This window comes from Pinus tabuliformis, chromosome 6 (assembly GCF_031772625.1).
Source record: "Pinus tabuliformis cultivar Carrire ecotype Pingquan chromosome 6, CPIR1, whole genome shotgun sequence".
In the NCBI taxonomy this organism is placed as follows: Eukaryota; Viridiplantae; Streptophyta; class Pinopsida; order Pinales; family Pinaceae; genus Pinus; species Pinus tabuliformis.
Genome location: NC_142292.1, coordinates 1,737,095,650 through 1,737,110,607, shown reverse-complemented (window position 1 = coordinate 1,737,110,607; position 14,958 = coordinate 1,737,095,650). Strand labels below are relative to the sequence as shown.

The following is a 14,958-nucleotide window of genomic DNA, read 5'->3' as shown; positions in this document are numbered from 1 at the left end:
ATTTGATTGTCATCCGAACTTTTCTGTCTATGTGTTCAATGAATGTATAAAAGATATCCTACAATTGCAAATCAAAACAGCTGGTTTTAATATGAACAGAAACAAGAACAAATATTGCAATTCATACTAGAGGGTGTTTTAGACACACCAACACATTGCACTCGGCAATACTACATGCTCTCGGCGAAGAATCCAAATTAAGCACTCTTGTGATTATTGATGCCCATAACTAGAAAATAGAGCATCAGACAATCAAATGGGAAGCCCTAAGTTTTCCTAAAAATTGGGTCATATATTTCCCTCCACAAATTCCATATTAAAAATCTCCATGCAAAGTGGAAATAAATATCTATATGTAAGAATCTTATTACATATTTATTTACCTATTTCTTTAAATGTATATGTCTAAATCATATGATAATAATAATAATATTAAAATTAAAATTTAATTATTTTTTATAATTAATTTTTGTTTTTTATTTTAACAATATTAATATTAGATGCATTATAAAGTAAGTGTAAACCCTTGTATATAATTATGTTAATAAGTATGTCTATTTTGGAATAGGTTTTTCAAAGTTTTAATTTAATTATCAATTGTTGGGATTTAACCTCAATAGAATATTTTTAATAACATGCAAAAATTAAAAAGTTGAGATTTATTCTCACAATTATGTCTTTTTTGCCTTTTAATTAAATGAATTATGGTTTTTTAGCATATTGTATAAATAAACTATGCTATTAAGAATTTTATGATAAAGAGAAAAAAAATATCCACTTTAAGAATTTTGTTACATATTTAACAACACACACACACACACACACACATATATATATTTTAATTTATATACTAATTTTATTTTTTTTTCATTAATAATTTTTTATTAGAAAAATCGTAATCTTTCATTATGAGAGAAAAATTACATATAGTAGATGCCGAGGCATATGCGATACTTGTGTAATCAGTCTAGTGCTTTATACATATTTTGCAATAGCAAAAATCATAGCCTTGTCCATGTTCAAAAATAATACTGTCTCTTTTGTCATAATAATATATGCATATTTTAGAATCTATATATAACTCAAAAAAACATCGACTGTAACTACAAAGTAGTCAATGGCTGATCCAACCTGAAGTAGTTTGTTTTAATTATTTCTTAATTATTTTAAATAGAATTAAAATTTAGTTAATTTTTATGTTTTTTTATTTTTAACAATATTTTGATGTTTATTATAAATTAATACTATTTAATTTATATAAATAACATAATTTTATTAAACCAGTACTAATTTTTAAAAATGTAATATTTAAATAATTATTTTTATTTTTTTATTTAAAAATAAAATATATTTGAAAATAATAAAATGATAATATCTTAGAATATATGTACCTGCCTAAAAAAATTTTCAACTTATTCACAAATATATTCCCAACTCCATGAAAAAGCCCTACTTGAGTGTCAAAATATCCATGTCAAGTTCAATTACTTTAGTGTTACGTCAAATTCCTTCCAAAAGAGAGTTTTCCAATATTGTAACTACAGTAAGGTTTTCAATATTCTCCTTTTTCTACTTATAATCTCTAAAATTTCCTTCCAAAAAGAGTTTTCCAATATTGTAACTACAGTAAGCTTTTCAATATTCCCCTTTTTCTACTTATAATCTCTGGAATTTCCTTCCAAAAAAGAGTTTTCCAATATTGTAACTACCGTAAGCTTTTCAATATTCCCCTTTTTCTACTTATAATCTCTGGAATTTCCAACGAAGAGACGAATCATTCAAATATCTGAGTGGAGAAGGGGAAGGAAAATATAAGAGAGGTAAATATAAAAACTTCAAACCTCATTTGGATTGTGTTTGAAGCAATACCATAAAAATGACTGAGAGCACGCACATTGGTAGTTGAAATCCATTATTGTGATAAAATTATCCGACTTACTGTGCCCACCGATTCTTACAAGTATCTGACTTGTGCGCGTTTGTAACAGGTATGGAATAACTCGTTACTTTATAAAGATTTGTCACTTTAATTAAGTTCCATTCGGTCGTGTAGTGTTACTGGTTAATGAAATGACGTTACATATCATGCCATAAGTATTTCTTAATTACAATGGGTATATCAACTGTAAAAAAATGGATATCATCTGTTCAACTAAAAAGCAATCTCACCATTTCTGAGACTGAAAGATAAAGAAATTATATAAATGCTAAAACGCCATGAATCAAACCTCTCAGACTTGTCTGAGGGCAGGTCAGACAACACGGCAGATTTAAACGTTTCATCCAACTATAAACAGTAAAATTGACTAAGGTTTCGAATTTGCCAAATTTGCTTAACCAATTGAGAAACACATTCATATCTGGACATAAATGGAGAAACACATTTATAATAAGACATAATATATTGTTTTCAGATTTTAATTTCTTCGAAAACTATGCAAAAATTCATGGAGGCGTGAGTAAAAAGGGAATCTTATAGAGAACAAATTTAAGAGATTGAGACCATATTGGATGCAAAAACAAGTCAGTTTTCTGGTGCAACAGCAGAAGCGTATTGATCAAAGGCAGGTATATGTTATATTGCTTTAGGAATCCAATTTTACATTGGTATTACAATTAATGTTGATGAATGTCAACAATTCTTGATCTTTCTTTGTCTGATTTTATAGAAACTCAATCCAGATCATGAAAGGACAGACGCGTTGTGTCTACGGTCTAGTAATGCCCTGAGATTATATCGACACTGGCCGTACATTTTTCTACCAATCTGATCAGTCTTCGGGTTGTAATGAACAAGGTGGAGAAAAGGGAAAGAATAATGTCGAATTTATGGATGATTACCAGCTGCATTCAAAGAAGAGGAAGATAAATTGCATGCAGTAGGGAATCAATTCGTCCGTGGACGATAGCTCAGGCTGTCAGGGAGAGTCTTCGAACAAGATGCATCAGCTGGTGCCGACCCGGTGTGGAAAAAATAGTGGAAAGTCGATTTCGACATGAATGACTCAAAGCTTTCTTCAGTTCTTGGACACCACAGTCCGTTAGCTTCATTGATTCAGCCCTACTCCTCAATTCGCTGATTTTCATGTCCCTCCACTTACAATCTTATAAGAATCCGAAGAACCATTTTGACCCATGGCATGTGTCTACAATACAACCCAATTTACGACAGATTTCGCACACGACAATTGCAGAGTACACGAGTTTAAGAAAATGCCTTCTGAGTTGAACCATTGGTGCATTGCCTTGCAGGAGGGAATTTGGGCATCATTCCCTTGACTGGATCACCCATCTCGAGCAGAGAACTGGCTATGGCTACAGATAGGGCTGCAGTGAAGTTGGGATCTGCCTTTATAGAAGCCACATAATCCTGCATCATTGAAGAATAATTTCCCCTTTCATTATGATCCGATACCTGGCCCATATCGCTAGGCAATGGACTCGAGTGTTGGAATCTGCCTGCTGCTAAATGTGGAGGCTGCAACTGTAATTCTGGTCGATTGGGGTGGTCGTCTGTGAGGTCGAGCGTGATTGTGGGAAAAGTGCTGGAGGTCGATACTGTGGCAATGCAGGGTATGAATTGGTTGTCTGCAACTACATTTTCTGTATTCATCCCCTCACCAATGAGCTGGTTGGACGAGCCAGCGTGCATAACAGCCATAGCCAGAGGACTCACAGAATGAGTGTGTTCGCCTTCGTAGGTTGTTATTACAATGGTCGGATCTTGTGCACATCTCTGAACCTGCTCAACATTTTTAAATTAGGAAACAGAAAGCCTAATTCTATGTATTTCAAAGTCCATGAGAGTCGGAGTAAGCGATTTATTTGGGAGAAAAGGAGGAGGTTGTACCTGTTTTTTCACTGGGCAAGCGGGCGCCCACGCACATTTGTAATAGGATCTTGGATGTGGATTGTTTCTTGTCATCTTTTGCCCATACTTTCGCCACTGGCAGCCATCGCTTCCCTGATTTTAACAGATCAGATCGGTTTATTATATACGGTGGAAAGATAAAAGAATCTTCTAAAAAAATGGATGTGAGAATATTTGGGAATTTCGAATTTTTGGCTGAGAATATTTAGGAATATGAAATTTTATCAAAATAAAAAATTCATACAATTTACTTTATTAAATTTCAAAATATTTCTAAAATCTAATTAATTTGAATGCGCCATGAAACCACATAAAAAATTTAGCTGATTACCGCAAATTTCTGGGATCTTGTCCGCACTGCTACGATTCTCTTTTTCGCGGCTGCCCTCTGTTCGCCGAAGCCCTTGCTTCGGACCTGAAGCTTCTTGTTCGGCGACTCCCCCTGATGGCAAGGGTTCTCATCCATGGACGAAGTGATTCCATTGTCAGTCTGTTCCAACTGCATGTAATTTAGCTTCCTCTTCTTTGAAGGCAGCTTCTGATCGTCCATAAATTTGACAATCTTCTCCTTTTCTTCACCTCGCTCGTTACAACCTGAAGACTGATCAGATTCGAGAGAAACTGCCCGGCCAAAGTCGACATTCATAGACCCCAGGCACAATGGATTGAATATCTAGACAGTCAGAATATAGAAAGATTTAGAATTTTGAGAATCATCTAGATTGTAAACATCTGCGAAAGTCTATCTTCTGAACTTGTGACTTTTAAAAAAAAATACATATTCAAACAACAATATAATATACCTCATTTTCATCAATGCACTTCGGTTGTTGCACCAGAGACGTGATATGCTTCTGCAAGTATTTACATTTACTATTCATACTCTTTAATACAGACTTCAGTTTTTGATTCTCCTGGTTAACCCGATTTATCTCTGCCGCAACTAATGTCATCTGCAAGAAGCACAAGCCAATCCATAAGAACCAGATTTCAAATCAACACAAACAAACAATGCCATTGCTATAATATTTCAGATCAACAATCAGCCATGAAAACGCCTTCAAAGCTGCACCTGAATCTTGTGATTTTCCATCTCTTCGATGTTTAATTCTTCGCCGTGTGGAAAATAGGGAGCCGAGCGCTGTTAGTGTTGGCGGCCTTCCGTGACTTATTTATAGGAATTAGGAAGAGGGAAGCAGTGCAAGGACCGGAGTGGCCCCGGCCCCGGCCCCCGACTCCCAATGTTGTGACATAAAGAAAACGTTTCGAATCCGGCGACCGTGGAGACTTTGAACACGTGCATATCATCCAAGAAATGTGATAGTGGACAGAAATGCGGCCTTTTGAAAGAGTCAATGGTCGTCCTTGCCAACGCACAAGGTCAAGCCATATAGGGTTGACACCACCTTTCTTAGAATCCGATCTCATAAGTTATCTTTAAAAATAGATTGTTTGGACTGATAGTACAGATTGCTGGCGTAAATCCACATGTTTTAAATTAAATTGGAGTGCCAGAAAGTCAAGAGCTTCCGCTGAATTACAAATGAGAACTATTATTATTGTATATAGTCACTCAATAGGAGGTAGAGTCGTTTTGAAATTGTTTGAAATCCACTTGTATCAAGTTGGCGTACCAAATATTCCCCAGCTTGATGTGATGTGAATTCCAAATCAGATCTACTAACTTTTAGAGTGATCCAAATCAGGTATGGAATCCATTGTTTCCCGATGAGGCTTTATTCACCCGCTATAAAAATTGGGATTCGTCCACAGAGACAGTAATCCGCTGAATTACAAATGAGAACTATTATTGTATATAGTGAGTCAATAGGAGGCAGAGTTGTTTAGAAATTGTTTGAAATCCACTTGTATCAAGTTGGCGTACCAAATATTCCCCAGCTTGATGTGATGTGAATTCCAAATCAGATCTATTAACTTGTGAATTCCAAATCAGATGTATTAACTTTTAGAGTGAATAAGAGGTATATCTGGGGAAACTGTGGAATCCATTGTTTCCCGATGAGACTTTATTTCCCCGTTATAAAAATTGGGATTCGTTTATAGAGGTAGAGGAATTGTTTAGACGGTCAGAAGTGGTTAGAATTTGGGGAAAATAATTTCAAAAGAATTTGTAGAGATAGTGTTTGAATCATGTTTTTATGGTGAAAATGGATTCAGCACCATCGAAAATATTTAGAAAACCTAAAATTTTGATGTTTAACAATTATAACTTAGATTTACAAAAATCCTTGCTAGATTTTCTCTAAATATAACTGGAATTTCCATAATTTTCCGAACAATTCCTCAAACTCACTAGTCTACAGCTAAGAATTGAATTTTTCAAATGATATAACACATTTGAATTTTAATTACACAATTAAAAAAATATGATATATCATTTAAGAGTCAAAGTATCATATGCATTGTTGTTACCACCATTATCGATGTGCAAGTTGCAATTTTATATAAATTTGAAGTCATGGGTTGTGTTTTATTTCACCCTCGCTGCTTGTTTTTACAAGGATATTGCTGTTATTTGTTTTTACAAGGACAATTAAATGTTTTGTTTATATTTAGAATTTTATAAATTAGTTTGACCAGGGGTGTTGAAGGTAATTTTTTCAAGAGGATGTTTATAATTTATAGGAATAGAAAATATTCAATTAAATGTTTCATTTATAGTTAGAATTTAAATGAGTTTGAAGGAGTGTTGAATGTAATTTTTTAAAGAAGGTTTGAAATTCTAAATAATTTAGATTATATGAAAAATGTAGAAAAACTTGTAGATTTACAAGCTCAAGCAATATATTAAAGTACAGGATAAGAATCTACTTCTACTTTCAACTAGTGGAAGCCAATAGGTCGATGAAAACAATATGAACAAGAAGAAGATAAATCAATGACACATAACACAAGATGTATTTGTATTGCATTTATTAGAAATATGAGTGAAGATATAAAGTTTGTTCACACTAGAACAATTCCACACAAGTATGATCAACTCTCTCAGCTCACAAGCTAGCTTTTTGTCAACACTTAGTCAATTCTGCAGCTCTCCAAGCCCCTAATCTCTTGCATAATTCCAAGGATGAATAGGATGTATTTAAAGGGAATTCATGCTTCCAAAACTGTGCAATCCAAACATAGGATCAATCTCTGATGCATGCATGATATTTACACTCTAGTAAATAATACAACTTATAGTACATTGTCCCTGCACTCTAGTCTCAACTGGGTCTTTCTCAAAATTGACATGCATGAGTTTCTGATGAGGGAATCTTCAATTAAATAGAGTGACGCTTCTGGATGCACTAGTGCACCAACTAACTGTTAACTCTCTATTAGTTCCTCAAACAATTTGGAACTAATTTAACTGAACTTAACTCAGTAAACTGAGTGATCTAATTTCCAACTCAATTAAACTCATACTAGACCCCTAAAATTTAAGGAGAACATATACATGACTAAAGAAAGGCTTCCAACTTGAAATTCCTAGCCTAATTAAGTTAATTTAACTTAATTAACTATTTACAAGTTGCTATGAGAATAGAATTCAATTTTAATTCTCCATTTAATTCAAGGACAAATTAAACTGGAATTTCTTATTGCCATTTCTCAACACTCCCTCTCAATAAGAAAGGGATTATCAACTACCTGAATCCTATCTCTATGAAACTCGAATTTACAACTTGACAATGCCTTTCTCAAAATGTCAACATCTTGCTCTTCTGTGGGAATGTACTCTAACAACATAATCCGCCTCAATACACAATCTTTGACATGATGATATCAGATATCAATATGCTTGGACCAATCATGAAAAATTGGATTTTTAGAGAGCTTGATACAACTCTGATTATCGCAGTAAATCACAGTTGGATTCATCTACTGACCAAACAAACAAACCAACATCTTCCTCATCAAAATGGCCTCACATGCTACCTGAATCGTAGTCATGTACTCTGCCTCTATTGAATTGAGTGCAACCAATCTTTGTTTCCTGTTGTAGCAAGAAATTGTCGTTGACCCAATACTGAAGATCCCTCCTGATGTTCTCTTCCTGTCAGATGGACTCCCTACCCAATCTACATCGGTGAAGCCTTGAAGCTTCACTCCCTCTGTCCATCTGTATCATAATCCATACTAAGAAGTGCCCCTGAGGTATCTCAACACATTCTTTGTCACCTTCCAATACAACTTGGTAGGCCTAACCATTGCTGTATTAGCTGGTTAATTGCATAGCACATATCGAGTCGTGTGTTCACCGAGTACATGAGTAAACCCAAAAGCTTCCTGTAAACAATAGCTTCCACTACTTTCCCTGAAGTAAAATCCTCCTTCCTCCAGTTACCTGCTAGAGGAGTCTTCCATGGGTTTGCTGCTCTCCATGCGGAATCTCCTAAGTATCTCATTGGCATACTTGCCCTGAGACACAAACAAATCCCCATCTCCCTACCATACCTCAATTCTAATAAAGTAATGCATGAGCCCCATGGGCCTTCATCTCAAACTCTCTTACAATGTCCTCCTTGCAAGATTTGATCATCTGATCATCACCTGTCAAAATGAGATCATTAACATAAAGTACAATGATCAACAGTTTACCTTCCACCACTATGTGGCACAGGTTCGCATCGGCTTCACTCTTCGTGAAGCCTAACCTAGTGAAGTAACTATCTATCCTGGTGTACCAATCATGGGGTGATTGCTTCAACCCATACAACGCTCTCTTGAGCCGACACGCATGCGACTCACAGTCAAAGGTCTCAAAACCTCCATGTTGTTTTATGTACACCTCTTCTTCAATCATGCCATTAAGGAAGGTTGTCTTCACATCCATCTGATGTATCTTCCAACCCATCTATGCTGATAGTGCCAAAATAGATCTGATCGACGAGTACCTTGCAATAGGAAGAAAGTTTTCATCATAGTCAATCCCCTCTACCTATGAAAAGCCATGGGCCTCAAATATAGCCTTATGCTTCTCCACACTACTATCTGTAGCTTGCTTTACCTTGTAAATCCAATGGGAGCTCACCACTGACTTATCCTCCGGTCTTAGGACCACATCACAAACACTGTTACGAACTATGGAGTCATACTCCTCCATCTTGGCATCAACTCAAATCAACTGCTACACTACTTCTTTAAAGGAATATGGCTCTGTCACAACACATTCGCCCATATGATCCATTTATCTAGTTTACCTCTCAGGTGGCTTCCTCTGTCTGCGCTAAGAAGTGGGTGCTCTCACATTCTCCTGCACATCATCAAATAATCCGTCAGCCTCTCTGGTGTACTTTCTTCCCTCTTTGGAAGACTCTACTTGAGTGGATGTCTCCACTCCCTGATCCTTTGCATGTGGCTTCTCCACATCAATCTGAGGTTCCTCAACCTTAGGAGCTAAAAGCTCCTCATTCGCATGTAGCTCAAGCTCCCTCTCAAGGGAAACTCACATGACCTTCTCCTCATCGAATATGACATCCATGCGAACCACTGTCATCTTGCTAGTCAACAAGTACACTCGATCGTTGTGAGGTATATCAGTGTACCCCACAAATATCCCCAACTCTCATGCATCTTTGGTCACATAGAAATATACCAATGACCCAAAAATCCTGAAGTGACCAACATCTTGCCTCTTATCGAAATAAGCCTCCTCTGATGTCTTCATCTCAAGTATCCAATGTGGCCTACGGTTTTGGATATAAACCATTGTGTTTCATGCCTCAACCCACAAGTGTAGTTGTAGGCCCTGATCATGCAAAATTGTCCTTGACCCCTACTATGCTTCTGTTCTTCCTCTCAACCACTCAATTCTGAGGGTTATGGGGTGTCTTCAACTCCCATTTAATCCCTTCCGCTGCACAGAAGATATTAAACTCGTTTGAGACATACTCACCATTGTTATCACTCCTTAGAGCTTTAACCTTCTTGCATGACTCTTTCTCCACCAATGCTTTAAACTCACAAAACTTTGTGAAGGTTTGATCCTTTTTATGCATGAAAAATATCTAGCATTTTCGAGAAACGTCATAAAAAAATATAACATAATACCTGTGTTTGGTTGTGGATGTTGTCGAGAATGGTCCACACACGTCTGAATGGACTCACTCTAAAATAGCCTTTTCTCAACTGTCTCTGTCATGAAAGGAAGACTTGGTGTATTTTCCCAGTGTACACCCCTTACATGTATCAACTTTCTCAAGCGTACCTTTGGGAATATCGGTAGAGATCTGTTGCAATATCTTCAAAGACCCATGATACAAGTGGCCCAATCACCTGTGCCACAACTCGTCATCGTCTCAGATTTGCACCCTTTCTGCTTTTGTGCTCAAAGCAACACACTCCTCTACCTCTAGCTTATAGATATTCTTCACCCGAATCCCTATCTTCTTTACTTGACCCGTTGCTATGTGTCGAAGGAACACCTTTCCTTTCGAGGAGATCACATCATAGCCTCTATCCTTAAGCATGGCAATGGATACCAAGTTCTTCTTCAGCCCAGGCACATAGATAACATTCTTCAAGGTGAGTGGAGCCCCATGCTCCCTCTGAAAATTAATTGTGTCCAATCCAGTAACACTATACTTCCCGTTGTCACCCATCTCGATATGCATCTGGAGATCTTTCTCCTCTAGGTCATTGAATAACTTTTTGTCGCCAGTCATGTGGAATGAAGCTCCAATGTCTAAGAACCATACACTTCCCATCATCTATGACACCATGGATGTAATGAGGGAAAAGTCCAATTTGAATTGAGAGGCCAAAGCATCACCCGCCGCTCCTCCTAAGGACTTCTTCTTGGACTTCTTGAGTGGAAAATTTGTAGCAAAATGGCCCAACTCATGATAATGAAAGAGCTTAACTTTCATCATGTATTTCGTCTTACCTCCATGATAAGAATCTGATTTGGAATGGGAAGCCTTACCTTTCCCCTTCTTTGCCTTAATCGCTAAGGCATGGTTCTCTTCATCATAAGTCTTTGATGAAGATCCATCCCTGGTGTTCTTCCTGATCTCCTCCTGCATCAAATTCGAGCATAGTCTTCCTAATTCAGCAGCTTTTCCCTACCATTGACAAAGTCCTGATAACTATGCCAACACTTTGGAAGTCCTAGAAGAGTAAGACTCACCATATCATCCTCAACAACCATGATTCCAACACTTCCAAGTTCATCACGACATTGAGTGAACTTGGTCAAGTATTTTTGAATCGTCTCGCCTTTCTCCATTTTGATTTTTTGAAGTTTGTCCTTCAATGCCAATTTCCTTTGGTCACTGTTGTTCTGATACAAGTCCATCAATGTTTTCCACATAGCATACAGAGTTTCCTTGCCATGGAGACTTGAGACAATGTGGTCTCGAACTCCCTCAAGGATTATCCATGTTTCCTTCGCCACACACTTCTTCTATTCAGCCAAAATCTCTACATCTGATGCTGCTGGCTTATGAATTTCTTAATCAACGAATTCCTTCAAGTCATTATCCTCTAGAACAACATCCATTCTATCCCTCCAGGCTATAAAATTCGAGCTGCCTTCCAAGGCATACTCGAGCCGCATACCGTAGAATGCCATTTTCCGATCCTGAAGTATGTACTGCAAATTCGAATTTCACATGTAGCCCAAAATTCAAAACTTCGAAATCTCCTCTAGTATACTGTTCTTAGCTCCGATACCATGTAGAAAATATTGTAGATTCACAAGCTGATCCGGATTTAAACAGGAACGCAATAAAATACAGAGATAAACATAAAGACAGATATGCAGCGGAAATAATACCTCAATTCATTACTGTAAAATACTGAAATATGCTTACAAACAGAAATGGAAATAAACCAGCTAGGGCGATGGCAGCTTATCTCTGAGAAGAGATGTGGTGGCTACATGCCTCTGAACTGTCTTACAATGAGGCTCGAAGGCCTATTTATTGTTGAGAAACAATGGAAAACCCTTCACATTCCATAACCTAACCCTAGAAGATGAAACGCCAAATTGTGGGCCCCGTTTTTGGGTAAGTTGGTACATCAACTTCTCGGGGTCGCGAATTGGTCGTACTATCTCCGTTTGACGTGCATGATAGCCCGTTGGAAAGATATCTCCAAGGCCTACGACGGAAAAGACGATTTTTATCAAAAAGATCGCTGGCGGTAGATTTCCCAAAAAACGTCGTTTAGGGCCTCAAAACGGCTTCGAAAGTTTAGGACCCGAAAAACTGCTAAAATAGTAAACTGTGCTATAATTAAGGAAACTGAAAAAACTGTAAGAAGCACTAGAGGGGATCAAAGTGGAATTAGCGGGTGGCCACCAATATCCACCTGGATCACAAGCTCATGCAAGTACTAAATCACAGGACAAGAATCTACTTTTATTTTCAACCAACGAAAGCCAATAGATCAATGAAGACAATATGAAATAGAAGAAGATAAATCAATGACACATAACAAAAGATGTATCTGGGGAAAGCCACTGCTCAAAACCCCTCTATCTGTATTGCATATATAAGAAATATGAGTGAATATACAAAGCTTGTTCTCACTAAAAAAATTCCGCACAAGTATGCTTAACTCTCTCAGCCCACAAGCTAGCTCTTGGTCAACACTTAGCCAATTTTGCAGCTCTCCAAGCCCCTAATCTCTTGCATAATTCCTAGGATGAATAACATGTATTTAAAGGGAATTCATGCTTCCCAAAATGCACAATCCAAACATAGGATCAATCTCTAATGCATGCATGATATACACTCAAGTAAATAATACAGCTAATAGTACATTGTCCTTGCACTCTAGTCTCAACTAGGTCTTTCGCAGAATCAACATGCATGAGTTTCTGACAAGGGAATCTTCAGTTAACTAGAGTGACACTTGTTGATGCACTAGTGCACCAACTAACTGTTAACTCTCTATTAGTTCCTCAAACAGTTTGGAACTAATTTAACTGAACTTAACTCAGTAAACTGAGTGATCTAATTTCCAACTCAATTTAAACTCATACTGGACCCCTAACATTTAGGGAGAACATACACATGACTACAAAAAGAATTCCAACTCGTAATTCGTAAGCTATTTAAGTTAATTAAACTTAATTAACTATTTACAAGTTTCTATGAGAATAGAATTCGATTCTAATTCTCAGTTTAATTCAAGGAAAAATTAAACTGGAATTTCTTCTTGTAATTTCTCAACAAAAATGAAACAAAAAGGTAGATAAAGAAATAGTAATATGATAAAATCCCAACTCTTTATAAAATAGTTAAATATTGTAGAAGTCGAAAAAATGGTTTTTTAATGCAAAGAAAAAGCCCTTAAGATCCAAAACCCTAACCTTATGAGGCAATCTTTTAAACACTTATAACCATAAATCAAGCACTATTATTTATCAAATTCCCAATGCTCTTCGGAAAATATTTGATGTTTAAATTCCCAAATTTCTTAGGCAAATATTTGATGTTTAATTCATGAAGGAATGGAAAAAGATCGTTTACAAATGAGAGTGATGCAAGCCCCTTCAATGGCTTTCTTACTTTTCTGAAGATCCTTCTTCCACTACATGAATCTGATTTAAGTGAAGAACTCTTGCACCATTCCCTCTAAGTCCATGCGCCTACACTTAACTCTACCTTCTCCATGCGACGAAACACCTCTTCCATATTATTTTATTTTATCTTTGTCCTGTTTATTATATAAACATACCCAATTAAAATGAGACCAGGCTACTGCCACATGGGATTTCGCTTGGACCAAGGTTGGTCTAGAGGCCAACCTCGACTCAAGGTCAGAGGTTGAGCCATTTGGGTGGAAAGGAGCTCTTCTATTGATCACACAAAATTTGATGATTACAATGAACCCAAAGAAGGGTATTTAAACTTTTTTGACTAGTGACTTGCCCAAAATAACTTAACATGCACACACACACTTTAAAATTAGGAACTCCACCTGACTCACACTTAACTCAATTAACTCACACTCTAAATCTGAACTGCACTTAAATCAACTTATCTCTTCATGCATCACTTGAATTCGATCTTGCTAGATCTTCATGTGAGAGTAATTACTATTTCCAATACTCTACCTTATTTATGACTGTATCACTCAACATAACTCAAACATTACTCAACTATGCCTTCTAGGATTATAATAGAAATTGACTCAATCATCACTCAAGAATGCATGTTACTCTAAATTGCAGCTAGGCTTATAGAGGCTCAATTCTTTTATAATTTTTCATTTTGTTTTTTGGTTTTTCTAGATTCTATATCTTCGAAATTGCTTCATTCTCTGTTGTGCGTCTTACTGTAGCCTCCATATTTCTTCACTTGTTGTTGCTACAAATTTTCTTTGACTTCTCTTATATTTCATCCAAAAACCAATTTGATCTTATCTTCTACGACTTTATCTTCAAATATTCGTTCAAACATTGAATGTTTCCACAAATCTTCATCTTCAAACTGTGTTCTTCGCTCTTCTCCTTACGCTTCATATTCCTGACTTTCTTTCTGCCATATTTCTTGATAGCAAAATCTGATCTCTTCTTGACTCCATTGCGAAAAAATTGTTTTAATGCATTCTTCCTCACTTTCATAAACTTCCATGTCCTTCTCTCACTTTCATCATCATGTACTGTTGTTTTTTTCTTGTAGTCTGCACACTCAAGATCACCAGTAGGCTTACATGTAAGATCATAATCATTCTCCTTTTTCTCATTCACCACTTCATTTAATTATTTTATTCCAGCTGCGTCTTTAAGACTCTCATCAATTTGTTCAATTGGCTTCTGAATCCATTCTTTAATGAGCTTCAAATCTACATCAAACGTATTACCAACTTTCTTTTCAAATTATGCTCCCATGTTATTTTGAACACCTGCATATTAAAAAAAAATGTTCAAAACATCTTTGTTATGCTCTTCAGTGAGAGCTTCCTGATCTACCTCTTCCTTATCTGCCTTCTTTTCCACTGTATGGAGAATGTCTTCCACTATTATGCAGTTAGTGGATATTATAATAAAAAACTATTCAATCACTGTATCCTCTTCTTGATCATCAATTGTTGCTTTATCACATACTACATCATGAGTAGTTCCAACT

General features: G+C 36.4%; 1 protein-coding gene across 1 annotated transcript; it reads right to left on the bottom strand.

Annotated features, from left to right (window-relative positions):
* Positions 1 to 2,526: 2,526 nt before the first annotated feature.
* LOC149265835 (WRKY transcription factor 6-like) lies at positions 2,527 to 5,015 on the bottom strand. Its single transcript, XM_089429805.1, has 5 exons — positions 4,944 to 5,015; positions 4,675 to 4,824; positions 4,203 to 4,544; positions 3,851 to 3,964; positions 2,527 to 3,742 (listed from the first exon to the last, which is right to left on the bottom strand). Exons 1-5 carry the CDS (start codon positions 4,962 to 4,964, stop codon positions 3,206 to 3,208), a joined length of 1,164 nt encoding a protein of 387 aa, XP_089285931.1. The 5' UTR covers positions 4,965 to 5,015; the 3' UTR covers positions 2,527 to 3,205.
* Positions 5,016 to 14,958: the final 9,943 nt, after the last annotated feature.

Coding starts and splice junctions, on each gene's coding strand:
- LOC149265835 (XM_089429805.1), bottom strand. CDS start 4,964: ATGGAAAATCACAAGATTCAG. Junction 4,825..4,943: donor TGGAAAATCACAAGATTCAG/GTGCAGCTTTGA, acceptor TGCTTCTTGCAG/ATGACATTAGTTGCGGCAGA. Junction 4,545..4,674: donor AGTGCATTGATGAAAATGAG/GTATATTATATT, acceptor CTGACTGTCTAG/ATATTCAATCCATTGTGCCT.